General features: G+C 37.0%; 1 protein-coding gene across 2 annotated transcripts; it reads left to right on the top strand.

Annotated features, from left to right (window-relative positions):
- The first annotated feature begins 4,970 nt into the window (after positions 1 to 4,970).
- Positions 4,971 to 25,427, top strand: LOC117597835 (cytosolic phospholipase A2 gamma). Of its 2 annotated transcripts, none has more exons than XM_034306704.2 (15): positions 4,971 to 5,095; positions 8,056 to 8,090; positions 8,320 to 8,428; positions 8,547 to 8,689; positions 8,791 to 8,992; positions 10,167 to 10,269; positions 10,352 to 10,492; positions 20,801 to 20,866; positions 21,121 to 21,177; positions 21,284 to 21,409; positions 22,337 to 22,480; positions 24,025 to 24,102; positions 24,204 to 24,358; positions 24,716 to 24,875; positions 24,955 to 25,427. In XM_034306704.2, exons 2-15 carry the CDS (start codon positions 8,056 to 8,058, stop codon positions 25,119 to 25,121), a joined length of 1,686 nt encoding a protein of 561 aa, XP_034162595.2. In that variant the 5' UTR covers positions 4,971 to 5,095; the 3' UTR covers positions 25,122 to 25,427. The 2 variants fall into 2 exon arrangements, with proteins under 2 accessions (XP_034162595.2, XP_053091796.1); XM_053235821.1 differs by having other exon boundaries at positions 4,994 to 5,095; positions 8,056 to 8,089; positions 8,307 to 8,428.
- The last annotated feature ends 1,632 nt before the right edge of the window (positions 25,428 to 27,059 follow it).

The raw sequence follows: 27,059 nt of genomic DNA on the forward strand, positions 1-27,059 counted from the left end.
TGGATGTGTGAAACAGGAGAGTCCCAGTTCCTCCATTAAGAGATAACCTGATAAGCTGGTCCCTCAACGCAATTGATACGATCCTTTCACTAGGAATGCTGGTTTGGGAGAGCCGACATGTCCGGACGGGACTTTTGCTGCTGGATACACGATGGACTCTTGGAACAAGTGGAACATCGTCTGTCTGGCACCTCTGTCCCTAGAAGACGTCGAAGATGTCTACATATTTGGATTTTTGATAGCAGGTGTCCTGATGATTGGCCTGGGGATGTTCCTGATCTATCGACAAATTGGAAAGCAGGCAGCCAATAAAGAATCCCCCAAGCTGTCAGCTGTCATCACACACCATTGTGGAGCCGTTGCTGACCAGGTGAGGGCATTACATCAGAAGGTGACACGGATTGAGGAACTGTACCATCTACAATCCGTGGACATCCCCCGACGCTTGGATACCATCACGAATATGTTTTCGGAACTGTGTAAATCCAATGCGACCCAGTCCGCAATCATGGTCACGTGCCAGGAGGAGATGACTAGGGGTCTCACGGCCCTGCAAGGGGACATAAAGTTGGGGGCCATGCAGAACCAGGTGCCCGACTAAATTGTACGATCTCCTGAGTTCTTAGATTTGCTTGATTATATTTGTGCATTTTCCTCCCTGGCTAATTTTTCTTTCTCCCAGAGGACCTTCATCGCAGAATATGCTTTGTTTTGACTCTGATCTGCACCGGACACTCCAAAGACTCACAGCTGTGATAACAACAGCTCCCCAAAGCACACCATATCAAATTCGGCTAGTACACACTGTTTTCGTAAATACTCTGCCCTAGTCAAGGACTGCCTCAGTGTCACATTTTCCTCTTTTTTCTAATCTCTTGTCCCCCTCCACCCTCACGTAACTGCTCCATTGTATGATGTCTTATGTGTTTGTGACTTTGTTTATTGCTTTGACTGTTCTGTTAATGTTCTTCTATCGCGGATGAGAGAGGACGTTAGCACCTCGCATGGCTGCTTTAAGGACCTCTTCTCTCCTTATAGGGGGAAGATGTGACCCGTCATTCCATTCATCTCGTTGTAGAAATACAATGACAATAAATGCTATCTATCTATCTATCTATCTATCTATAACCAAACACATATTTTTGATATGATAGTGGACAGATTTAGTTAATGCTTGGATCTGAAGCTAAGATTCAGAAAGACTTGTGACTTGATTTTTAGTCTGTAGACATTTGGAGTGAGGGTAGGTGCTTTAATGGGCCACTAATTCATGACATAAACTTTAAAATCAGGGAATGAAAACTTGACTTTACATGTAACATGTCCACCATGTTGTAGTGCTGATGGGAAAAGACTAGTTTCTCAGATGGTTGTGGAATAAAACAATGGAATGCCTTCTTATTTATTTTTGAATGTTTCTTTAGTCTAAAGAATTGTTTTTAATCATACGATTGATACACATTATGTGTTAATGGCAAGGAAGTGATATTCTATGGCATAAATCAAGTGAATGAGTTGAGATCCGTGTTTCAGTTGGCAAACTGTGTGACATTTATTTTGATTTTTTTTTTTTTTTTTTTTTTTTTTGATTACAGCTTTAATCTGCTCAATAACATGCTCAATATCTCATTTCACATGCCAAGAGCAACGGTTAGCATTACTGTTTCTACATAAATGTTTCTGTGTAAGCAGCTTGGAATTTTAGTTTTAGAAGAGAACCTTTAGTTTGCAGCAATTGTGATTTTAATATCTCCTTATGATGAATCACTTATTTTACATTTCTTATCTCTAAGTAAAATAGAGAATAAAATAGACAATAATATAGATGCAAAAGCATGCAGGTGATTTCCATGGAATGTTGAATTCTTCTGAATCATGTACAGCAATCATCTGGATAATTACAGAGAATAACATGTCCATCAACTGTCAGCACCTGGCACACGCACTGGTTCCAGGTTTCAGTTGACAAAGTATTTGGCATTTATTTCTAACTTTTTTTTTAGATGACAGCTGTTATTAGTTCAATAAAGTTCAATGATGAAAACTATCTCTTTTAACCTGCCAAGACCAACAGTTAGCATTACTTGGTTAACTGCATCATCTTGTTTTTTATTTTATTTTTTCCCCCTTGTTTTGTTTTTTAGGAATGACACGCACAGAGACACAAAATACACTTTGATGAGCAGCATTGACAGAATAATTACAGACTTGGATTGATTTGACACTATCAAATTCCTAACTTGGCTTTGTAATCAATCAAGAACTTTTGTTGCCCAGAAACTGATACAACAACATAAGACAGTCTGCTGTGATTAAAAACTGACAAACACCAATTGGAAATAATGACACCACCAGGGTAAGTGATAAAGTTACACACCAACCCCTGAAAACCATTTTAAAAGGACAATGACTTGTGAATAAGTGTAGCTGACACATGTGGACTTTTTAAACTTTTTTAATTTACATTTTGCCTTCATTGTTCTTTTGAAATAATGGTACAATGTGACAAATGGATTTTGCAAATGCTAGGGAATAATTCCATGTAAGTAAATAATTTGGAGTTACTCACCAGTTGGTTGATAAATCTATTAGGAACTGCAAAAAATCTAAGTTGTAGAAATAGCATTGTACAGTACAGTACAGTACAGAAATAGCATTGTACAGTACAGTACAGCATGGTAGACTGTAGATTGTACAGTACAGTCTGCCATGCTGTCTGTCTGCCATGCTTCCTTCCAAGGCAGCATCTTCGCTAAAATGGAACCTCATAAATGAATGATTTGCTGGATATCTTTTGAATCAGCCTTCGCTTCACCTGTGATGCCTTAAAATCTTTCCTATGTAGGCAGCTCAGAATTAGAGTTTTAGAATAGAACCTTTAGTTTGCAGCACTTCTGATTTTAATATCTCCTTATGATGAATCACTTATTTTACATTTCTCAACTCTGAATAATATAGACAATAATATAGATGCAAAAGCATGCAGATGATTTGCATGGAATGTTGAATTCTTCTGAATCATGTACATCAGTTATCTGGATACTTGCACAGAACAGCATGTCCATCTGGCACATGCACTGGATGAGCAGAAATCTTAGCACTGATAACAGTGATACTCCTAATTTCTATTGCATTAATTTGAACATCTAACCATAGGTATTTAACTTCAGTTTGCTACCATAGTTGTGCCAGCACCTCTCATTTTGTTGTTCTCGGAGTTAGACTGATTGATAACACTTCACCTCTATACATTGATCAGCAGCACACTACAGCAATGCCTGGGAGCTGGAGCCCATTGGAGCTTCTCTTAAAGAAAATGTTCTACATAGAACCTTAAAGGGTTCTGTCAGGCACTTCATATTAGGAACCACTACAAGTTTCCATTTAGAGCCCTTTTTTTCTATATAGAATCTTTTAACTAGTGTAGTGGAAAATTTTATTTGCATGTATAATCAGTTTTTATGTCTAAGTCATGAGGAAGAAGATGTTTTGGGAAAACATTTGCTATTGCTCAAGGAGGAAAATAAGAAGTGAAATAAGTCCAGTTCCTGTTAATATTAAGCATGAAATATTCCAAAATGTCAGCTAGACAGAAGAAGAACGTGCAAATGTTGTACATTTTTCTTATTTTGCCTAAATATCATATTTTTTCATTTAGTACTGCCCTTCAGAGGCTACAGAAGATAGTTACATGTTTCCCAGAAGACAAAATGAGTTAGATTTACCCTAGATTTACCCTGATCTTCAAATTCAGAAAGTTTTCACCCCCCCCCGGCTCTTAATGCATGGTTTTTCCTTCTGGAGCATCAGTGAGCGTTTGAAATAGTAATAGTTGAAATAGTAATTTGTAATAGTTGCATAGTCTCTTGCGGACTATATGTAAACATCTTTTATGTGAAATATCTTATTCAGGTGAGCAATAAATATACAATAACATGCATTTTGTATGATTCCTCTTATTTTGGTAAAATAATTAACATTTTGCAGATTCTGAAACTGTATAAAAGGGAGCACCAGACAAAGGGAAGTACCTTTTCTGGGTGCATGATTTTTGTAATGCATACTGAAGACGTCTTGCTGCAGCAATAAATTTTATTCTCTTGCTTTCTCTGCTCAATCTTGTCTGCTGAATTTATTTACCTCTATTTCTAGATTTCCACGACAGTAGCCAGTTAAAAGATTCTGTATAGAACCCTTTAAGGGTTCCAAACATGGGATCCTATTTTATGGATCTAGTTTTTGTGTTATTGCCAGAATATTTTGTGTATATGAGAATTAAATAGTTCATGAAGACACTTTATCATCAGAAGAACTTAAAATAACAGCCATACACTGGTAAACCCAGGTGAAAAAAAAGTACACTTCTATAATGTACTTAAAGTGCTCTATTTTCACGCACTAATTTTGTACTTAATATACTAAAAATTCTTATTTAGTACTTCTTAAGATAATCTTAAGAACATCTAAGTGTACTCAACTGTGCTATTTTGAGACACCATGAAATATGAAGTAAAATGTGCTTTTAATATACTATCTCTGTATTTAAAACATGTATTTAGTTAACACTTGTAGTACACTATGGGTTCAAGTGTACTGTAAGTGGTAACTAATTACATTTATTTAGTTACTTTGGTAGTTTTCCCAAAATCTTAAAACTTACAGGAATCTGAGGAGAATGCATTGTTTTCTCTGAATAAAGATGCTAAACAAGTAATCCTGCACTTCAGACATGCAATACAAATTTAAACAAAAATAAAAAAAATGTTGGGGTAGTAATAATGAGAATAATAATAATCATAAATACAAGGCCATAACCATGTCTTGAATAGAGGGTGGGGCAGACAACCAATTCATTGTTCTGATCTCTTGACTTCACGGAATTTACCTGCTCGAGTTCTAAGTAAATTACATGGAAGTAAACTTCATTGTCTCGGCATGTTTTTTTTTTTTATACATTTATGGGAACCATCTCCACCCCTAATGATGCAGTTTAGTTTCAAAACCCTATAAAAAGGCACGTTCTGTCTTGTCAGAGAGAAAACGGCTGCTGTGTTGCTGGTGAAGTCTCAGGATTTTACAAGACTATACAAGAACAGTGAGTATACAATTTAAAGCTTTATGTAGCTAATATCTTTTCAGCAATATTGGGGCAATTAAAAGGCTTATTACTGAAATGTGACAGCAGTAGATTGAATGAATCCATGCAGCCTTTTTCAGTAAATAGATTTAATAACAATCAAATAACATAACAATGATCTGCATATATATATATATATATATATATATATATATATATATATATATATATATATATATATATATATATATATAGATATATGTGTGTGTGTGTGTGTGTGTGTGTACTGTATATATACTAAACTAAACAAGATAATGTATGTTACTATAGGTTTTGACAAAATGATAATTGCTGCAGTCTATTAAAAAAAATAAAATTTGAATTAATTATTAAAAAAATATGTTTGAATGATTCAAGGATTCACTCATGAAGACTTTTATTGTTTCATTACTGGACGAATGAGCGTTTTTGAACGAATCTCTTGAATAAATGATTAAATAAAAATAATTTTTAACAGTCACTTGTCGCCACTTACTGGGGTAACAATATAATTGATACAATCTTTCTTTGAAGCATCTACTTACTTTCATAAAGATTTAGGCCTTCTCAATTTTGATCAATACTGCAGACATCAGTTTATATCTGAAATATAAACTTTTATCCAAGTATATTGTTCTATATTATATCCAATAATTTGAATGTTTGCTAGACAGAAAAAATGTTGAAAAGACTTTCTGTGTCTTTATTTATTTATATTTTGAATAAGCCTAAACAAGACACATTTATAGTAGCCTAAATATAAATAATAATAATAAAAAAAAACTAAAATACTGCTAGAATATTTAACTGGAATATTTAATTAGACATGATGAACTAAATAGACCACTATAAAAAAAGAAAGAAAAAAAGAAATAGCATATCGGACTCGAATCGTTGAATCTGTTCATTAAGAACCTTCCGAACGAAGTGATTCACTAGAATGAATCAGACTTTCCAAAGCTACATATGAGAGATGGGGCCGTTTAGATGAACCGATTCTCCAGAATGAATCTGATTTTCTAAAGCTACACACGAGAGGAGGACAATACTGAACCTGAAAGCTCGATTTATTTTCATTGTCATCACTTAATTTTGTAGAAATTGTTTACACACAGGTGACTATGTTACCGTAGAATAAAGTGTTACTGTAGAATACATAATCACTGTAATAATGAAACAAACGGGCACACATAGGCTATTACAAGCGCGACTCATGGACGGAGCCACACGCTGCACAGAAACAGCTGCTGTCGCCACTCTGGAAAGCGGAGTTTACCGGCGGCATGAAATAAAAATGTTTTAGGTTATGTGTGTTTTTAATAACACATTTTTCAAATCATATATAGGCCTTCACAACAGATATGATTATTTCCAGACCAAAGTAGTGTCTTGAAATAAAACGAAATATTCTGGCCCCTTTGATTGGGTGGGCCAGCCATCAATCTGGGTGGGTCAGTGCCACCCTGGCCCTTCTGTAGCCTCGCCACTGGGCTAGCCTATAACTAATGAGACTGTTAAAACCGAAGCAACACTCATATAGGTGACTCACATTGCGCCCCTGTATGTTGCTTTGCATAAAATTACACGATATACAGAACAATAACGAATTTATAGATAAAATAAAATGTACACAAACCTGTATTTTACCGAAGACATGCACCAATTTGACGGAGCTGAGAACTGCTCTCTCTGGAAGAGGTCGCGAAACACAACACGCTATCTGGGTAGCACAAAACTACCCAAACACTGGGTTGTTACATCTGACCCAGGAGCTGGGTAACACAAAAACTACCCAAACACAGAAAATAACCCCAAAAAAAAAGACCCAAAAGGCTCAACCCAGGATTTGAATCCTCTTACATTACTCCTGTTTTTGTAGAGGCTCCTCTTGCCTCTGTGAAGCATCACTCTTTAAGTCTTGGAGTTTGGAATCAGAAGATTACAAGAATTTTATTACAAGCAAATAAAACCCAGTTGGTCTGCAGAATACAACTGCCAGACCAGCTCTCGCACAATCTTTTTATACAGTTCTCCTATAGCTCTCCACCCAGGTGGGATCAATACATCTTATACATTTTCAAACTCTGCACCAATATTGTTTCATCAATTCTTCGATTTGTTGGCTGTGATTCCAGTCTGTTTTGAAAAGTGGAATGAGAGACCCCAACCTGTTTATATTAGAGGCCCCCACTCATCCTATAATATTCTTTAATGGAAGAACGAGACACACAGCTTAGGCACATTTACCATATATCTAATGGCAGAGGCTCCAACATATGCAAGCACATTCCATTCTCTTACAGGCCTCTACACAGACATAGTCAGATACATGATTATAATAGGAGAATAAAAATTGATATATTATACTTAAATCTTTATATTCTGATTAATAAAAATCTTCCATATTTTACACAGACTACACTGGCTGCCCATCTGTTATTCAAGATACTTCTCATCACATTCACAGCCCTCCATGGCTTTGTGCTAGTCAATTTACTGGTATTTGTGCCATTATTTACCTCCCAAAAAAAGCATGTCTTAAGCCAGATGCTAATTTGCGCTGCTCTTGGTCATTATGGAAATGATCCGGCTGAGTCTGCGTTCTTTAATTTGCGTGTTATCAGTAGATCATGCGCAGAACTTTCCACTCCCATTTGCGTTTTTTTGGGATTGCGCTCTCACGCTAATTTGCCCTGTTTAGTAAATCTGGCCCTTTTAAGCTGAAACAATTATATTTAGCTTAACGTCACCTTTATTTACTTTTGACCATTAGTCTAGGTTTAGTCTAGTTTGTATTCACTTGTACTTGACAGGTATGACATGTACTGGTTTGCTATTTGAAAAAAAAATCTGATCATGTTAACATTTAATTAAGTTTTTTGTGGCATTCAGGACCCTTGGTGATTTTCAAAAGTAATATCAACTCTACTGTTTTATAGATGAGTGCAGAGGAGTGCTTCAGACTCAAGGAAAGGTAATCCTGCTTAGATTCCTACAATTATTGAAGCAGTGCACTTCGTTACATAGTACTGCTGCATTACTTACTCACCTAAAGTCTATAACAAAATGGATCATTCTGAGAATAACTGTTCAAAATGAACATTAGACAAAACTGTATTCAAATCAAGACTGTATGAAATCCAAATATATTAAACAGCAGTGTGTGATGATGTTCATGGTCTGTCTGTCTGTCGCTGCAACAGTGAGGTGAGAATCGAACACTCTCTGAATAAGAATGAGGAGAAGTTTGCAATCAGAAGGATAAAGACTGTTCAACAAGCGCTGCAGAAACTTGGGATACACTGCAGTCTGGTAAAACATCTTATACTTCATATATCTGCCTGGCTATACCTTATTGAAATAACCTACAAAATGGATTTGTAGCTGCTGAACATCAAATGCTTGAAAAATCAAACTGTGAGTGTTTCAGGATCAAGTGCCAAACATTGCATTACTGGGTTCTGGAGGAGGAGAAAGAGCCATGGTGGGTTTGCTGGGATCCCTGGTTCAACTCGAAAAAGCAGGTTTACTGGACCTTATCCTTTATCTGAGTGGAGTCTCTGGATCAACCTGGTATATAAACACACACACGCACACACACAGAGAGAGATAAAGAGAGAGAGAGAGAGATAGGTTGAATGTAAAAATGACAGCAGTATGTCCTTCCTCTGAAGGTGCATGGCCTCCTTATATCAGGAACCAGACTGGTCCACCAAACTGGAGGCTGTGAAAGACAAGATCATCAAGAGACTCAGCGGTCCTGCAGTCAGCTGGACAGATGCATTTGCCAAACTGAAGAAATATTACTATGAGAAAGACAACTTCAGCTTGACTGACTTCTGGGCAGCAATGGTCGTCACGACATATGTGAAAGAGGTCTGTAACTATTCATAACACAGCCTCCATGACTTACATGATTTATGAGGTGGTCATATTCAGGTCAAAGTTGTTTTGAATATTTTTAATAGATTGTAATAAAAATATTAAATAGTATGAATATTGTAACATTGTATAGATTACAAAGTACTACAAACCTGCCATACTTTGGTAAAGGAAATATACATGCAAAATAATGAAAATGTGGGATTCATAATCTAATTTTAACCTGGAAATAGACAAAGTTTTGTCATTTCAAATAAATATAAATATGTAAAATAACATAAGTAATATAAGATTATATGATGTTTTATTAACAAAGTTCGGGAGGAGCAGGTTCAGATAATTAACCTAATTAGCACAAGTGGAAATTCAGCTAATCAACCAACAAGAAGAGGTATATATACTGCAGACTCACCTCTGTTCGTTGACAGTTCATCAGCATCCCTCCACCACCCCATCTCCTCACTTCTAGTTCTATCTATTATTACCACATCCGGGGAGAGTACTCTGGGTTCGGGCCAAAATTCCGACCTCTGAGCCCTCCCCCCATACAGCACGCCAAATACGCATAACTTACTCTATTTAATTATATGTATATGTGAACTCGTGAAACATTTTAGATGCACTTCTAGGTCGCTAATCAAAGCAAATGCATTGTAAAAGTACAACAGTAATATACTAAAATATTTTATTAAGTAATTTTTAAGTAATTACAAGAAAAATCTCCCCCTTACTGCTTTAATATTTATACGGCACTAATTCGTGGTGAAATTTACTCAACATGTGCTCAGTAAAAAGCTCTTTATAAAGTAAAGTCCATAGCACCATTTTGTTTTGGACAGAAACCCCAATATCCTGTTATGAACTCAAGGAACTTCAGTATATTTCAAGTGTCTCAAAGCCTTTTTCTTTATGATGAGGTCACTGGAGGAACTGTTGACAGTCTTTAGAGTTCTTGCAGGAACATATGGACATTTTATAAGAGATGTTCCCAAATGAGAATTTTTTATTTCCATTTTTACAGTGAGAGCCTTTACTTTAAATACTTTTCTTAATAAAGATAACTTGTTGAGTAAGTTTTATCACTTGAAATTAATTGTGCTTGAAGAAATTGTTCTAATTACCCCTGGTCTCCTCTACAATAACATACAAGAAATGCATTCTCTTTTAGATCGATGAACACACACTCACAGAGCAGTGGAGCCAGCAGAGTCAAGACCCATTTCCCATCTACACATTGATCGACAAGAAATGCAAACAGGAAAAGGAAGCAGGTCTGTGTGTTTGTGTGAAAGAAAGAGACAGACAGTTAATGTGCTTGTGTCAGCTGTTATATGGATGTGTTTCTGTCTGCAGACCCCTGGTTAGAGTTCACTACACAAGAGGCAGGTTATTCCCTCATTGGAGCATTTTTGAGAGCCTCCAGCTTTGGCAGTCAGATTGAAAAAGGCTCTATGGTGAAGAAGCAGCCTGAAATTGACATGCTGTTCCTGCAAGGTAACAAATTAATAGATCAATAATTTTTTGTGATGTATTGATCCGGTGATCAGGTCTGTAGTAGTTACTCATTTCCAAGTCGAAACTGAAATGTAAACAATATTATGACCAGAAATACATATACGCTTTTAATGGCTTATTTTTTCTTAATGTGTGTAATTAATGTAAAATAGTAAATCAAATATTCTATGTAAATGTATGTATTTTGACAAAATAGTTAAATAGTCAAATAATGGCAGACCAATTCAATAACAGAATAGCCTCTTACACCAAAGATCAAAATCAAAATAATATTTGTTACCTGTTGTGGGGTGACGCCATAAAATAACATAAAATAAACAAAGTTAAAAACAGTTAAAAATAGGGGAGTAAAGCAGAAGTGGTGTTCTTGTAGTAAGGACTCAGAGATGAAAGGCTTTGGTCCAGGTAAAGCCCAGTTCACAGCAATTGTGTGCGTTCCTAGTGCTGTCGTTCTAATCTTATTTGTAGACTGCACACCTGAACATACATGTATCTTAAGAAAATGCGATCAGATGATATATTATAATTTGTCGGTAAAACAAAGATATCACTCTAATTTTACAAGGAATTTGTTTTCTTGGCGCTAAAAAAAATAACATTCTGCTGTTGGAGAGTGTTATATAAACTAATTAGCATTGCTCAGATGAACAATCTATTATACAATTTAAACTCACTCATACAGTTTTCTTGTTCCTAATAATAAACATTATGCATAGGAAACTGAATTGCAGCAGTGCTAAACTGTTCATTCTACCATATAATTAACAAGGGAAACACTTTACAATATGGTGCACTAATATGCATTAATTCATGCTAAACTAATGCATATATAATCTTGACATAATGTATGACTCATGAAAAATTCATTATTGATTGCCGCATCAGCAATTAATAAAGAGTCCATAAAGAGTCTAATAAAGAGTCTATCTGATTAATAAATGAAGTTATATATGAATCACTATTAATTAAATCTTGGATTAATTCCCAGTCAACATATAGTGTTAACTCAGTGGTTCTCAACAAGGGGGGTGTGGAGAGATCGGAAGGGGGGCGCAACACAGACAGGGCATCATTCGGGTACTCAGTGTATTTTATTGCTTTTCAAGTAGAATGTACATAAATAAAGTAGAGTACATCACACATACAGATTTACATTACAGATTTACTTTTTGAGGTAAGCGGCGGCGCTAGGGGTGGGCTAAGGGGGCTGGAGCCCCGAATGTTTTCTCAAAAGCCCAGAGTCTTTCAGGCTTGAGATTTCTTAACAGTGCTGTCAAAATATCATTTTTCGATACATATCTCTCTACTAAAATATGTTAAACAGTTCAGTACCGCTTTTCTGCAGTATCCAAATACACCAATACCTGCAGTGCTTTTTCTCTCTTCTCTCTGACAGCGAGTTCACGCACACCGCAGTTGTACACAGCCACGCCTCCTGTCACTCAGCTCAGTGGCAGGCCTCAAGACTCTCTTTCGGTCCGGTTGAAGGGTTTTTGTCATGAAATAATGTTAGTCAACTTTAGCACATTTGTCAGCTAAACATTCATTCAGTGTTTCCCATTAATGACCCTGTGCCGCCACTGTTTCATAATGAACAGAAAATTTAAAACATAGCAGCCATGTTTACACAGAGCTTGAACTTCAACAATCAGTTCTTTGGCTTCCTTGATCGAAGGAACACTGGTTAACCCATCATATACGTAAAAATTAGCACACCCAGGAGATGATGTAGCCCCAAAGAGGTGGACTGCCATACGACATTCTTGATGCTATTTCTCAAAGTCTCCACCCTCCCACCATAAGAACCTCAGGTAATTGCGTTGATCGGGTGGAACCAGGAACTGGTGAAACATCTTTTCTATGTCACAAGTAACTGCTACAAGTTTCTTTCTGAAGCGACATAACACTCCCAATAAAGAGTTGATTAGGTCAGGTCCTGTCATAAGAGTGTCATTCAGAGATGTACCACAAAACTTATCTGGTTTTTGGGGGTGGTAAACTCCATGGTGTGGGATGTACCACACACTCTCTCCTGCAGGTAACTCTGGGGCAGGTCCTGCATCACCTATGTTGATCAACTCCTCCATAATGGCATTGTAGTGGTCACAATACTGGTTGTTAGACTTGAGCCTTTTCTTTAGATGTTGCAGTCTAGCAGCTGCAAGCTTTCTATTGTTTGGCAGGGAAGGTTGACTACAACACTTAAAGGGAAGAGGAAGCTCATAATGTCTGTTATCCTTTTGTTGGATATTGGCACTAAGATGCTGGATAAAGTAAACATCTTCTTGAGACACATATTTATCCTCATAACTTCTTTCACTGAAATCTAACTAAAAAAGTTCTCAGAAAATCATTGGGGGTTGGAACAGGTGTCTCTTTAACAGCAATTCGATGGACAAAACTCTGATTTCCTTGTCTATCTAAATGTGGATTCAAAAGACCTATAATACTCCAGCCAAGTTCAGTTCTTTGTGCAAATGGTTCAGTTTTGCCACCTATGATGACTTCTAAAGGAGCCAGGGCTGATGGACAATCGTATCGTATTAACAGTCCGACTTCACAGTTCTGAAGTGATGGCAACTGATTGGCTAAATGTTTGAGATGAGGCCACTGAAGTGCCCTGTTTTTAGTTGGAATGTGGGACTTGTTGATAGGAATAAAGTCTCTAGTGTATACTTGCTGCAGATGAATAAAGTTTGCAGCTTGCATTCCTCGAACTTGCAACCCACAGACCTTTTTACTTGCCATGATTGTATCCACAGCTGTCATAGTGCTAAGTCTCAGTTGCACTTGCTGAGTAGGCACATTCAAGCCATCAAGAAGATCATCCAAAATGAATGTCGAATCACTCTGTGTGTCCAATAAGGCACAAGTAAGCACCTCTCTTTGGGGCTCCTCCACTGTAGAAACAAAGACTGGCACAATAATAGATGTGGCAGAACAAGACCGTGAGAGTGCATGAGCCATGACTTTGTGGATTTCTTGCCTTTCCTGTTTTGTTTGAACTTCTGTAGAAGTTTCGTTAAATGCTCTCAAAGGCACTTTATCCCTTTCTTCATGCAAGCAGGTGGGATGACTACGGACACAGGCTGCACACGTGTCGTCTTTTGCAAGCTTTACTGATGTGACCCTTCCTGAGACATCCAAAACAAAGATGATTTTCATGAATGAAAGCCTTCTTGTCTTCAATAGTTCTTTCTAAAAAAATGAAGGACATTGAACAATAGTATGATTTTCATCTTTACAGACAAAGCACAACCTCTTCGGCTTCATGTTGCATGTTTCAAACCCTTTTGAACTGAAGTCTTTCACATGAGCCTTCGTATTAAAAGCTTTAGCTCTCTTGGACCTTTCGTCTGAGTTCTTAGGATTCATGAAAAGTGGGGAAGTAATGGGGTTACATGCTATTCTAGCTTCCTTTTGCATGAACTCTGTAAAACATTTAAAACTTGGGTAATCACCTGATATATCCACCTCTTCCACCACAATTCGATTCCACTTACACACAATCCATTCAGGAACTTTCTTCAGCAGCCCCTGATTTTCTTCACAGTCATCAAGGATGGCTAGTCCTTTAACATGAGGAGTTGCCTCAACACACCCTTGCAGAAAGTCTGTAAAATCTCGTAGAGCCAAATAGTCATTTAGCCCAATTCTGGGCCATCTCATAAGCTTGTCTCTAAAGGCCTTTTGTACTATAAATGGGTTGCCATACCTTCCAGGCGCCTTGATAAGCATCCTCTGAATTTCTACAGAAATATCCCTCCACGGCTCTGCAAGCTTTTCCAGCAAGGTAATTCTTGAGATAGAACATTTTCTCACTAGGTGGGAGGGGCTTTTGATCGATAACGGCCATAAAAGACGTCTTCCAGTCTATAAATTTCAAAGGATCACCGGCAAAGATGGTAGGTTCTGGAACAGGCAAGCGGTGTGCACTCAATGAATTTGCTATTGCTTGAGTTAAAGTTGCAGTTTCTCGAGATGGTGGAAGTTCATAATTTTCAGGGCATGTCTGTTGGGGCAAAAACAATGGAGCTTCTGGGTTCAGTTGAGGAGAGGGCTCTGTTCTTTGGCAGCCTGTATAAGTGTTAAGGACAATGTCTTCACCGCAGTGCTGAGAGTTACCTTCAAGTTCCTTATAAACTTTAACACGAGCTGCCGCTACTTTAACTTCTTTATCTACTTGCAACTGATTAAGCCATTTTTCCTCCTCTGCTAGTCTTAACTGCATTTCAGTCTCCTTTTGCTTTATTTCTGATAACATTTTTGTTTCACAAAGCTTCCAATCACTCTCCATCTTGCTTACTTTTGCTCGTTTGTCATGAGTTTCTTGCATGGCTTTAGCTTGTTCGAGTTTGGCTGCAAGCTCTGCTTCTGCATCCGCTTGCTTACTTGAAATATTGGAAGAAGTCTTTGATTGGCTGTCAGATCCCTGTGATGACTCTGAAATTACAGTATTTGTTATTGTGTCTCCAAAGATAGATCTATACTTGTCTTTATTTAACACTTCATAAGCACCTTGTTATAATCTTCATCAATTGTCTCAAGTCGTTTACTCACAAGATCACCAATCTCTACAGTTAATGCAGCGCAGGCATCCATACAATCCACAATTTCTGGAGTAGTAGTATAGTTACGCAACATTGGTATGTAACACTGATGAACTGAATGGTGTCTACTTTGAATCACTTGCTGTATTTTATCAAGCTCTTCTCGTGAACAGAATGTTTTCAGTCTTGATCTACTCTCTTTTGCAGTCTGCTTCCAGAAGCCATAAGCCTTACTGAAAGCCTTTTCCTGTTTCTTTGCTTCCTGCTTGGGCATCTGGAGCCCCTTCTCTGTTAAACTTCTTTCACGTGAACTGCTTCTAATCTGTTGCACAGGTGAATTACGTTCTACTGCAGGAACTGAAATATCCTCCATATTCTCAGCTTATAAACAGGCAACTTTAACAAGTGATACCACTCTCATCAGACTTCTAGTACATAACACCCAAGAGATATTAACATATACAGTAAAACCCATAAAGATACAGACAACAGTAAATTTAATTAACATTGCAAAATTCCTTTTATACTTCAAAATCCTCAGGACTGATTCAGTGTTTACTTAAAATATTAACATTAACTACATTCCCTTGTATAACTCTCTCAGTATACATAAACTTGAATCATTTCCATCCCCACGCCATGTGGAGAGACACACGAGCTGCTCTTCCCTCCACTGCAATGTGACTAATGATTACTATGCACCACTTCCTTTTAATGTGGGTACGGAATGTTAACGCAAATAAATTTAAAGGGACCCACATCTGTTGAAGCGGTCATTTACAGTAGTGTAATGGAGGTCACAGCTCTCAGAAAGAAGCTGTTTCTCAGTCTGTGTGTGCCTGATTTCATGGTCCTGTATCTCCGCCCTGAGGGCAGTGGAACAAACAGTCTATGACCCGGGTTGGCGGGATCCGCAGCAATGCTTCTGGCCTTCTTCTGGAGGCGTTCTGCGTACACGGTATCCAGATCTGGAAGTGCATTCCCCACAATCCTCTGCGCTGTTTTAACCACCAGGGTCCTTCCCGTCCTGTGCTGTGCAGCCACACATTCACACAGTGACAAAGGATACTCTCTATGGCACTCCTGTAGAAATTTATCAGCAGCCGAGGAGAGAGTCCGACCTGCTTCAGCTTCCTGAGGAAGAAAAGTCTTCTTTGAGCTTTCTTCACCAGGTGGGAGGTGTTAAGAGCCCAAGTGAGGTCTGCTGTAATGTGGATACCCAGAAATTTGATCCACACGCTCCACTATCATCCCCTGTATGAGCAGTGGAGCATGTGCTGTCCTTCCGGACCTTCTGAAGTCCACAATAACCTCTTTGGTTTTAGTGGCATTTAAAACCAGATTGTTTTCCAAACACCACAGGGCCAGGTCATGGATCTCCTCTCTGTAGTGGGTCTCCTCATTGTCCGAGATGAGACCCCCTACAGTGGTATCGTCGGCGAATTTCACAATGAATTTCATGAATTGGAGTGCAGTCGTGTGTGAAGAGAGTAAAAAGGGCTGGACTGAGCACGCGGAGTACCTGTGTTGAAAATGAGGGTAGACGATGTATTATCTCCTATTCTTACCACTTGTGGTCTGTTGGTTAGAAAGTCTCTGATCCATGAACACAGTGAGGTGGGCAGGCCTAAATTAAGGAGTTTGTGTACCAGTATGTGGGGGATTATGGTATTAAATGCAGAACTGAAGTCGACAAATAGCATCCTAACATACGTGTTAGACAGCTCCAGATGAGACAGGGCTGCGTGGAGCGCTATGGTGACTGCGTCCTCTGTGGATCGATTCCCCCTGTAGGCAAACTGGTGACTGTCTAGATCAGGAGGTATAATGTTCTTAATGTGCTGCAGGATAAGCCTCTCAAAACATTTCATTATGACAGGGGTCAGTCCAATTGGACAATAGTCACTGAGGCAGGTGACAGCTGACTTATTTGGCACAGGTACAATAACAGAGGTTTTGAGGCAGACAGGGACTACAGCAAGCTGCAGGGAGAGGTTAAAGATGTCCTGAAACACTCATGCAAGTTGGTCTGCACATAATTTCAGTGTCCGACCTGACACCTGGTCTGGCCCCCCAGCCTTGGTGACGTTGATCTTTCTTAGTGCAGCTTTCACCTGGTGGCACTGAAGGACGAGAGACCACTGCTGCTGTTCTTCTAGCTGGGATAGCTGGACCATCTCTCCACTGCCTTGTAAATCGAATCGGGCAAAGAACTGGTTCAAGGTGTCAGGGAGTGCCTGATCCTGACTGATCGTCTGTTTGCTGCCCTTGTATTCCGTTATGGCTTTAATGCCTCTCCACAGATGCCGGGGATTGTTGTTATCAAAATGTCCCTCAATACGCTGCTTGTACCTGTGTTTGGCCTCCTTTATGCCCTTCTTCAGATCTCTCCGGGCTCTCCTGTATGCCAGTAAGTCCCCTGACCTATAGGCAGCATCTCGAGCTTTAAGCAAAGACCACACCATACTGTCCAGCCATACTGTTTCTGATTAGGAAACATTCTGATGGATTTGGTGGGCAGGACGGAGTCAGTACAGAAGTGTAAATAGGCCAAAACAGACGAGGTGTATTCCTCTATATCTGCATCCTCTTTAAACACTTCCCAATCAGTGTGTTCAAAACAGTCCTGAAGCACTGATGTGGCTTCCTCACTCCAGACTTGTATAGTTTTAAGAGTTGGTCTTGATCGACAGATAAGAGGTCTGTAGGCCGGCGTCATTTCCAGCGAGATGTGGTCTGACATGCCAAGGTGTGGAGACGCTGCAGCTTTATACGCCCCTGAGATGTTCGTATAGATCTGATCCAGAATATTATTATCTCTGGTCGGAAAGTTGATACACTTGTGAAACTTGGGAAACACTGCTTTCAGTTCTACATGATTGAAGTCTCCTGCTACAATCACAACTCCCTCTGGATGTGCATTTATCTGGCTGTTAATAGTGCTATGCAGCTTCTCCAATGCTAACCTAGCATTAGCCAGTGGCGGTATGTAAACAGCTGTAATCAGAAAAGCAGAAAACTCTCTTGGCATGTAGAACGGTCTGCATTTCACTGCCAGATATTCTAAATCTGAAGAGCAGTGTGCTCCAATAACATTCGTTGCAGTACACCAGTTGTTATGAACATAAATTCACACTCCACCGCCTTTACTCTTACTAGAGGCTGCAGTCCTGTCTGATCGGTACATGGAACGGCCCTATAGCTCAATAGCCACATCGGGGACGTTGTTGTCAAGCCATGTCTCTGTAATAATCGTCAGACAGCTGTCCATACCGTGTGACATGATCCGCAGCCGTAACTCATCCATCTTGTTGAGGAGTGTAAGAAAAAAGGAAGGGCCAGTCTATGTGGGTTAGCACATAGTGTTCTTTCTCCCAGTTGGAAGAAAAAGTGCTTCCTCAGCATTCTGCTCTGTGCAGCTATAGATGTTTTCCTTAAAAAAAAAAAAAACAAGAACAGAAAAGGTAAAAGGAAATCCAGCTGAAGCAACTTATTTCAATTGTAATCTCTTCTTGATCACTGTGTGATACATACAAATTATTCTAAGCTTACAAGGGTTGCTGGGTAGGTTATTTTGTCGTGAGTGCACCTGTTACTGGCACACAGTAGTTTGCCAACATCTGCATCGCCAGGACTTTGTAACTCAGTCCAGCGTTGTGGCGTTTTCCATGGGGACCCCTAGTGTCGGCACTCAACACCACAGCGAGATGAACAAATGCCCTGCTGAAATGACTGAGACATACCTCAGTACAAACCTGAGTGTGTGTTGCTCGCTGGCCAGCTTATATATCCATATGTCTAGGGCCTGGCCAGTCATGCAAATTCCACACGCCAATTTCTTTGGACTTTTCTTTTAAACATTCTTTCATGCATGTATATTCCATATATATCTGATATGGAATGTTTGTAATGTCTGTTACTTAAATTGGTAAATGGCCTGCCATTGTAATGAAATAGGAATCACAATCTTTCCAATCAACTAGTCAAGTTTGGAAGTATGTATATATGGAGTTTGTCCAGCACAATCACTACCATTTTAGAACATGGAGGAACGTCACAACCCTAAACAGCAGCAGCTGCAGCTGTACTGTATACTGTAATACATTTGTAAAGTAACAAATAAAGTCTCAACAAGTAAAGTCATAATATAATGATATCTTTGCAAATCATTAGCTAATGATTCATTAAAACAGACAGCTGGAACTTGAAATATGTGGCTATTTCAATCTATTAATCAGATCTTTTGTATTTGCTGATGCTGCAATCATTATTGAATGGCTTAGTTCTTCATGAGTCATACATTAACTCAAGATTATCTGTGCATTAGTTTAGCATGAATTAATGCATATTAGTGGGCACGTATTGTAAAGTGTTTCCTTAACGAGAACTGTGAATGCATGAATCAAACACTAAGACTGCCGCCAGTTTCTGTTCCACGCATAATTTTATTATATCCATGTATGTGGTCAGAAACAAATCATATAGAACAGTGAAATTGCTCAAGAAATTCTCTGTCCTGTCTTGCCTGCACTCAAGAAATGGTGTGAATGGGGATTAAATGCATTATGTTTCCCCAATTAATAAACTGATGTAAAAACCTTTAATATCCAACATAAATCAATTTACAGATCAGTATTATCCAATGACAAAAACAAGTGATGAAACAATTGATCATTTAAAATTCGATTAAATGTCACAAATGTTCAGATGAAAAGTCAAGCAGAATTATTAAATAAATGTGTTGAAATGTGATATATATATATATATATATATATATATATATATATATATATATATATATATATATATATATACAGTTGCAAGAAAAAGTATGTGAACCACTTGCAGAATCTGAAAATGTGAATAATTTTAACAAAATAAGAGAGATCATAAAAAATGCATGTTATTTTTTATTTAGTACTGTCCTGAGTAAGATATTTTACATAAAAGATGTTTACATATAATTCACAAGACAAAAAAATAGCTGAATTTATTAAAATGACCCTGTTCAAAAGTTTGTGAACCATTGATTCTTAATACTGTGTGATGTTACCTGGATGATCTACATCACTGAGGGACTCAAACACAACTATTAAAAAAGGTTCAAACATTCATTGATGCTCCAGAAGGAAACACGATGCGTTAAGACCCGGGGGGTGAAAACTTTTTGAATTTGAAGATCAAGGTAAATTGTACTTAATCTGTCTTCCAGGAAACATGTAAGTATCTTCTGTTGCTTCCATAGTACTAAATAAAAAAAAAAGATCTTTAAACAAAATAAGAAAAAATTGGACATTGGACAAAGGTTTTCACTCCCCGGCTCTTAATGCATCGTGTTTCCTTCTGGAGCATCAGTGAATGTTTGAACCTTTTTTAATGTGAACCTTTTAGTTGTGTTTGAGTCCCTCAGTTGTCCGCAGTGTGAAAAGGTGGATCTCAAAATCATATAGTCACTGCGGGAAAGGGTTCAAATATGCAAAAAATGCTGGAAAACTGAAGAATTTACAGAACCTGGAGGACAGAGCTCAGTTTAACTGCTCAGAACAAACAAGAGACTCATGAACAACCATCACAAAAAAAAAAAAAAAAAACAGTCGTAGATCCATCCAGGTAACGACACACAGTATTAAGAACCACGGTCATGTTAATAATAATAGATATTTTTTAAAAAATATTTTAGGCATTTGTTCCATTTATTTTAAACTTTCTGTTTGTTGATATTGTGTGTTTTCTGCAGCTCTGTGTGGCAGCGCTTTAGCTGATGGAGAGGAGCTTGTGAAATTCATCTGGCAAAAGATAAAAGGTACTGTTGCATTTGTTCTAAATATTCACTTCTGCCTAAAACTGTCAGTCAATTCATCAAGGGCATAGAATTTAAAAGGGATGCTAGGGACATGTCCCTACCAATATCCAGTGACTACTGAATTGTCCCTAGCAATAATTTTGTTCAAACAATTAAAATATATTTATTTGCAGCCACTGTTGTTGTAACTTTGGCCACATCTGAAATGAGTCAATTCATTGTCATATGAACTAAGATGTTTTTTTTCTCTTCAGATTTCTTTAATCACTTGTTTCCTCACATAAAAAACATACTTCATGAAAGGGGGCAAGGTAATGCATTTCTTGTTGCTTTTATTTATTGATTACATGTAGTAAAATATTTATAAATCATTTTTCATTGTGTTCATGTTTGTTCAATGTGTGTTTTCTTCAAAAGATCCAGACTCTCCACCTGCAGACACCTTCCATGACGTTGTGAAAAAACTTGTGGACATGAATCTCTATGTTTTGGATGGCAAAGATCCTTATGCTCTTGATAAATCCATCAGAACAATGCTGACCGGTAAACCTTTTATTAAAGTGTGCTGGAAATTATGTATTTCTTGGGGTTCCATTTTTAAAAATCTATTTTTGAAGACACACAGACAAACAAAAAAGTTATTGAACATTTCCACTGTTATTGCCCAACATATATATTATATATTGATGCCAATGACAGTGAGGGTGTTAGGTACAGGCGTACAATCTGTTCAGTGGTTATAGTGTCAGTTTTTCAGAGTGCATGTTTTCTTGAGATTTTGTTTATTGAAACTGATTTAAGAAGAATATTTTATTTTTTTTAAATAAAATGAAATACTATTTCAATTCAAATAGGCAATATTTCACATCATATCTGTGTTTAAAATGTATTACATTTACTGTTTCTTCAGCAAAATTGAAACATTAAAAATATTATAAAAAACAAAGAATTCATGCAACAGCAAAAATGCAAATGGCAAAATGCAAAAATATCAAAACTGTGATTGAGGTTTTATTTTTAAATTGATTTGTTGATTTGAACCCCCGCAGACAGCTGGTCAGAACTTTGTAAAGACATCAAGTTGAGGAAATTCACTGTGCAGACTCCAGAATTTCTTTCAATAAGTTTACTGATGATAATTCAAATGCAAATAAGGTGTGGTTTTTATATGCACGCACACTATATTACATCAGTAAGCTCAGGATGCTGCCAACAAACATGAGATGAAGCGGATTAATCTGGAAAACAGTTCACTTTCACTGTGTTTGCTCAGCACTCCTGCTCCACTTCCTGAATCAGTGGTGACGTTGCATATTTTGATTGGTCAAACAGAAAGTAGCCTTATTCACAAAACCATTGTTTTGGCCATCAAAGATTTAATTATTTGTAAATTATGTTTGTAGTTACACAAACAGGAACTATATGTTGTCAGATAAGAAGAACTCAGTAATGTTCTCCTATTTTTTACAGGTCTCGCTGGAGGCAAAAGACAGCTGATTTTTCAAGTGGAAAAACTGAATCTGCATAATAAAGAAGCTGCAAAACTGTATATGAAGCGTTACACCATGGATGTATGCAACAATTTGAGTGTTCAGTTCAAACTCTGGCCATTCGGTAGGTTGAACTGATATATAGTCTACACTGTACTTCACTTTTAATTTTTAAGCCAGATTAATACATAAAGCACTTTACCCAACAAAACATTTTCATCTTTTGAATAGCCATAACTGAGCTTCCAGTTTGAACCAGTGTGATTTAATTCCTAATGCCCAAACTTTCTCATACTAGGACCCTAGAGAGGTATAGTTTATCTTGAGAATATGAGGAGAAAAACCTGCATTTGTTCTCTTTTAGTAAACATTTTTGTTTTCCTTGTCATATTATTAGATTAAGAATGGCTACTTGTTAATTTCATTGCATTAGCATAAGGATTGTCAGGGCTTTTCCTGGGTCAAAATAGTCTTTGGTGGTGGCGGACGAACACGATCATCCACACACACACACACACACACACAGTACAAAGTACCTTACCTATGTGAACTGTGAGCCAAGTACTGACAATAAATCCAAAATGAATGCAAAAAAAAACTGTTTAAAACATTAACTTATCCTATTTATTCATTAAATACAAAATAATCACTGTCAGGACAGATCATAGTAACAAAGAACAAAGTAACACATTACACATTAAATAGAAAAAGTTTATTATAGTCTATTAAGTCTATTACATTGCATTTACACTCCAGGACTTGATGCACAGATCATTTGACCTACAGTATCAGATTGTTTCCATTTGTCAGCAATTGTCATCCATTGCTATGGTCATCACTGTCAATTGCATTCAATCACGCATTTAAATATGGTTGTTAATCCAGAAATTTTGCAATGTGTAGTTAGCAGCATGAAAATATATATATTAGCTATATACAGAAAACGAACAAGATCGCTGCCATTATATTCACTCAAGCTGTCAATTACAATGCGAGGTACACAAAGCTGCACTCTTGGGAAAACTCCTGTTATTATCAACAAAGCTGTCTAGGCTCTTATTGAGCTTATTGCGTTTATACTTTGTTGTTTATAATGCAATGATTCACGAGAACACAGGACACACTCTGTGTCCCAGACCCATTCCCATTCTACAATTGATGACCATTTGCTCAGGACGTGATCAACCCAAAAAGTGCAGAAACAATATAACTGTTGACTTTATTCTTCTCTATGATTTTTAAGCCATTTTTGGGATGAGTTACTTGGATGATATTTTGGAGTGGAATCTGGGTTGAGGAACACCACAATTTCTTACAAAACCTTTGATGTTCTTCACAGAACGCTTACACAAACACTCACAGGGGCATTTTAACTCATATTTCCTTTCTTGATGCTTTGCAATGTTCATCAGTAAAGGAATCATCAGACTTGATTCATTTTGCTAGTTCTTTAGAAAATCAGCTATGTACTAATTCTTTAAAGCTAAAACAAAAACAAAACACTGATCTGAAGAACCTATAACGAAACATCAGTAACTTTTTGAATCTCCAAAGAGACTTATTGTCAAGTCAAGAACCCTATATGGGCAAAGACTGTCCTAAGACCCATTTAGGGAACCCAAGAACCACTGAAGAAACTTTATTTTGAAGAGTGTATTTGTTGTACAGATCTTTGCTGCAGCATTTTAAGATGCGCGACTCAGTGGATTTGGGGCAGGGAATATGACTTTCTCCACAACATGACAGGTGAGAAGAGACTTGCTGATAACTGGCACTTCAATGTGATTAATAAACGTGACTCAATGTGACTCATTTCACACTGTGATCTCTCACTCAAATACTGTCAGCTAAAGCATTGCCTGACCCTCTTCTGAAAAGTGAGACGAGAGACTATATAGATGCCGGGCTGTTGCTCAACTCACCCTACTTCTCAGTGCTGAGAAAAGAGAGAAACGTTGAACTCATCATTTCCCTGGATTTCAGTGATGGTGATCCTTTCATGGTATTATATATAATTCTCTAATTTAATAATACACACATACTCTCATATAAGCTCATTTAAAGAAATAATTCCCCAATAAATGGAAATTCAATCATAATTTACTCACCCTCGTGTTGTTCCAAACCCTTCACAAAAGGAGATTTTTTTGAAGAATCTTGCTGAAAACCATTTAAATATGTTTAAATTTAACCATCTTTACATGGTATATATGATAATCTAATACATGGAGAGAGCTATCCGTTAGCATTCATTCATCTCAGTGGCAGTTTCTTGGCTGACACATCAGTACTTCCACTTTTAATTAACTGAGTGATGCTGCAATACTTTTAATAGCACTGCAATGCTTTTTCACTACAGACAGTGAAGAAAGCTGCTGAGATTTGCAAGGAAAAAAACATCCCTTTCCCTGAAGTCATCATACCCCCTGAGGACCCACCGAAGGACTTCTATGTGTTCAAAGGCCAAAAAGTTCCAACTGTGATACACATCCCTCTCTTTAATGTGGTCAACTGTGGAGGCAAGTTAAAATCTTACAATGTCCTGAATAAAACTGAAATATCAACTGTGTTCTGATTTAAATGTTATTGTTCCATCAGATAAAATTGAGGAGTGGAGGAAGAAATATCAGACTTTTCAAGGTCCTTACAGTGCTGAGATGATCACTGATCTTATGGACGTAGCTGGAAAAAACATCACAAACAACAAAGAAAATTTGAAGAAAGAGATTCGTGCGATCGTTGAGCAAAAAAAAAAAAAAGTTTAACACTGTGTTAATACACAACAAATGACAGTAATGTATCTAAATACAGACTAAACTGATCTGCATATAGTTGATTTAACAATAAATGGTGTTTCGTTTCTTTTTCTATCTTTTATAATCACTTAACATTGATCAGCATTATTACCTTTTCTGCAAAATGTGATTTTTGTGCCATAATAAGAGCATCAGAGATTGATCACGTTTGTGCTTCATTTCTTTTTAATGTTCAAAATGTTTCTGCATGTTTCAATCTGTTTCTTCATGACTGACCTTCATTAAGCAATAAATATCTTATTATTAATAATCAAATCAGACTGGATTGAATGTATGGCAACAGTAATTGCAGAATAAAAAATATATATATATATATATATTACTTTAACAAATATTGTACTCTTGCCTATTATTGTTCCAAGTGCTCTTGAAAAATAAGGTTTTTTCCTGGTTATTTGTTATCATATAGCAAACAGCGCAAATGCCCATTATTACAAAACTGATAGTTGTGTTCCTGGATGCTGATTGGTCAATCCAGAGCTCCAGTCATAAAACACATCAGTTACTATGTATAACTTAACCTTTTATCTCTTTTTCTTTTTTTTTTTTTTTCTTTTTTTTGAATTTATTTCTAGGATTTTGGACACATTTCAAATGGGTGGTCAATTAGAAATGTCTGACACACCCTAAGCAGAGTTTAGTAATATTGGGTACACGAAGCAGTAAAGGATCAAGCACGGTGTAATTGGAGAGAATTTAATGTTTAATTAATAAGTTAGACTTAAATTAAAAATCCTTTCAATGTAAGTGCAATATTTTTATTGCAATGCCTTCAAACTGCCATAGATTGTATTGTTTACACTAAAATTTGTCACTGCAGAAGATGAAGATCATTTTTAAATTGACCACATGATGTCTATTTTGTCAACAGAACTTCTTTTAAGTCATAATCTTATTGATGCCAAATGTGGCTTAGAGCTGAATGACTGGGTTGATACTGACTGCACTGAATACGTTTACATTTAATCATTTAGCAGACACTTTTCTCAATAGAAGCAATCATATCAACATGAGGGCAACAATATTCAATGGAACTGTTTCACTTCAGAGGAATCGGAGGTTAAATACATTCATGAGTCATCTCCTGTTGTGCTGGTTGAGCATATCTTTGTACTTTTCACTGGAATTTTATCATCACAAATTCCAAAGTGTTTCAGGTTTATTTGTGTGGCGTGTTTCGCAGTACACATTGTTTCAAAGTGATTGGCACTTTCATGCACTATGATACATTGTAAAGATTGCATGCACTGTAAACCCGAATAAGTTGGTTTAACTCAGAAAATTTGAGGTAATCAGTTACATCAAATTTTTTTAGTTATGATGTTCCCAATTTTAAGTAAGCAGAACTATCAAGTTTTGAGTTTGTAGTACTCATGCATGTTAATTGTTTCTAACTTGAAGTACTGAGATTCATGCGATCGTTGAGCAAAAAAAAAAAAGCTTAACACTGTGTTAATACACAACAAATGACAGTAATGTATCTAAATACAGACTAAACTGATCTGCATATAGTTGATTTAACAATAAATGGTGTTTCGTTTCTTTTTCTATCTTTTATAATCACTTAACATTGATCAGCATTATTACCTTTTCTGAAAAATGTGATTTTTGTGCCATAATAAGAGCATCAGAGATTGATCACGTTTGTGCTTCATTTCTTTTTAATGTTGAAAATGTTTCTGCATGTTTCAATCTGTTTCTTCATGACTGACCTTCATTAAGCAATAAATATCTTATTATTAATAATCAAATCAGCAATAACAGACTGGATTGAATGTATGGCAACAGTAATTGCAGAATAAAATATATATATATATATATATATATATATATATATATATATATATATATATTACTTTAACAAATATTGTACTCTTGCCTATTATT

The sequence above is a fragment of the Pangasianodon hypophthalmus genome, chromosome 8, assembly GCF_027358585.1.
Source record: "Pangasianodon hypophthalmus isolate fPanHyp1 chromosome 8, fPanHyp1.pri, whole genome shotgun sequence".
In the NCBI taxonomy this organism is placed as follows: Eukaryota; Metazoa; Chordata; class Actinopteri; order Siluriformes; family Pangasiidae; genus Pangasianodon; species Pangasianodon hypophthalmus.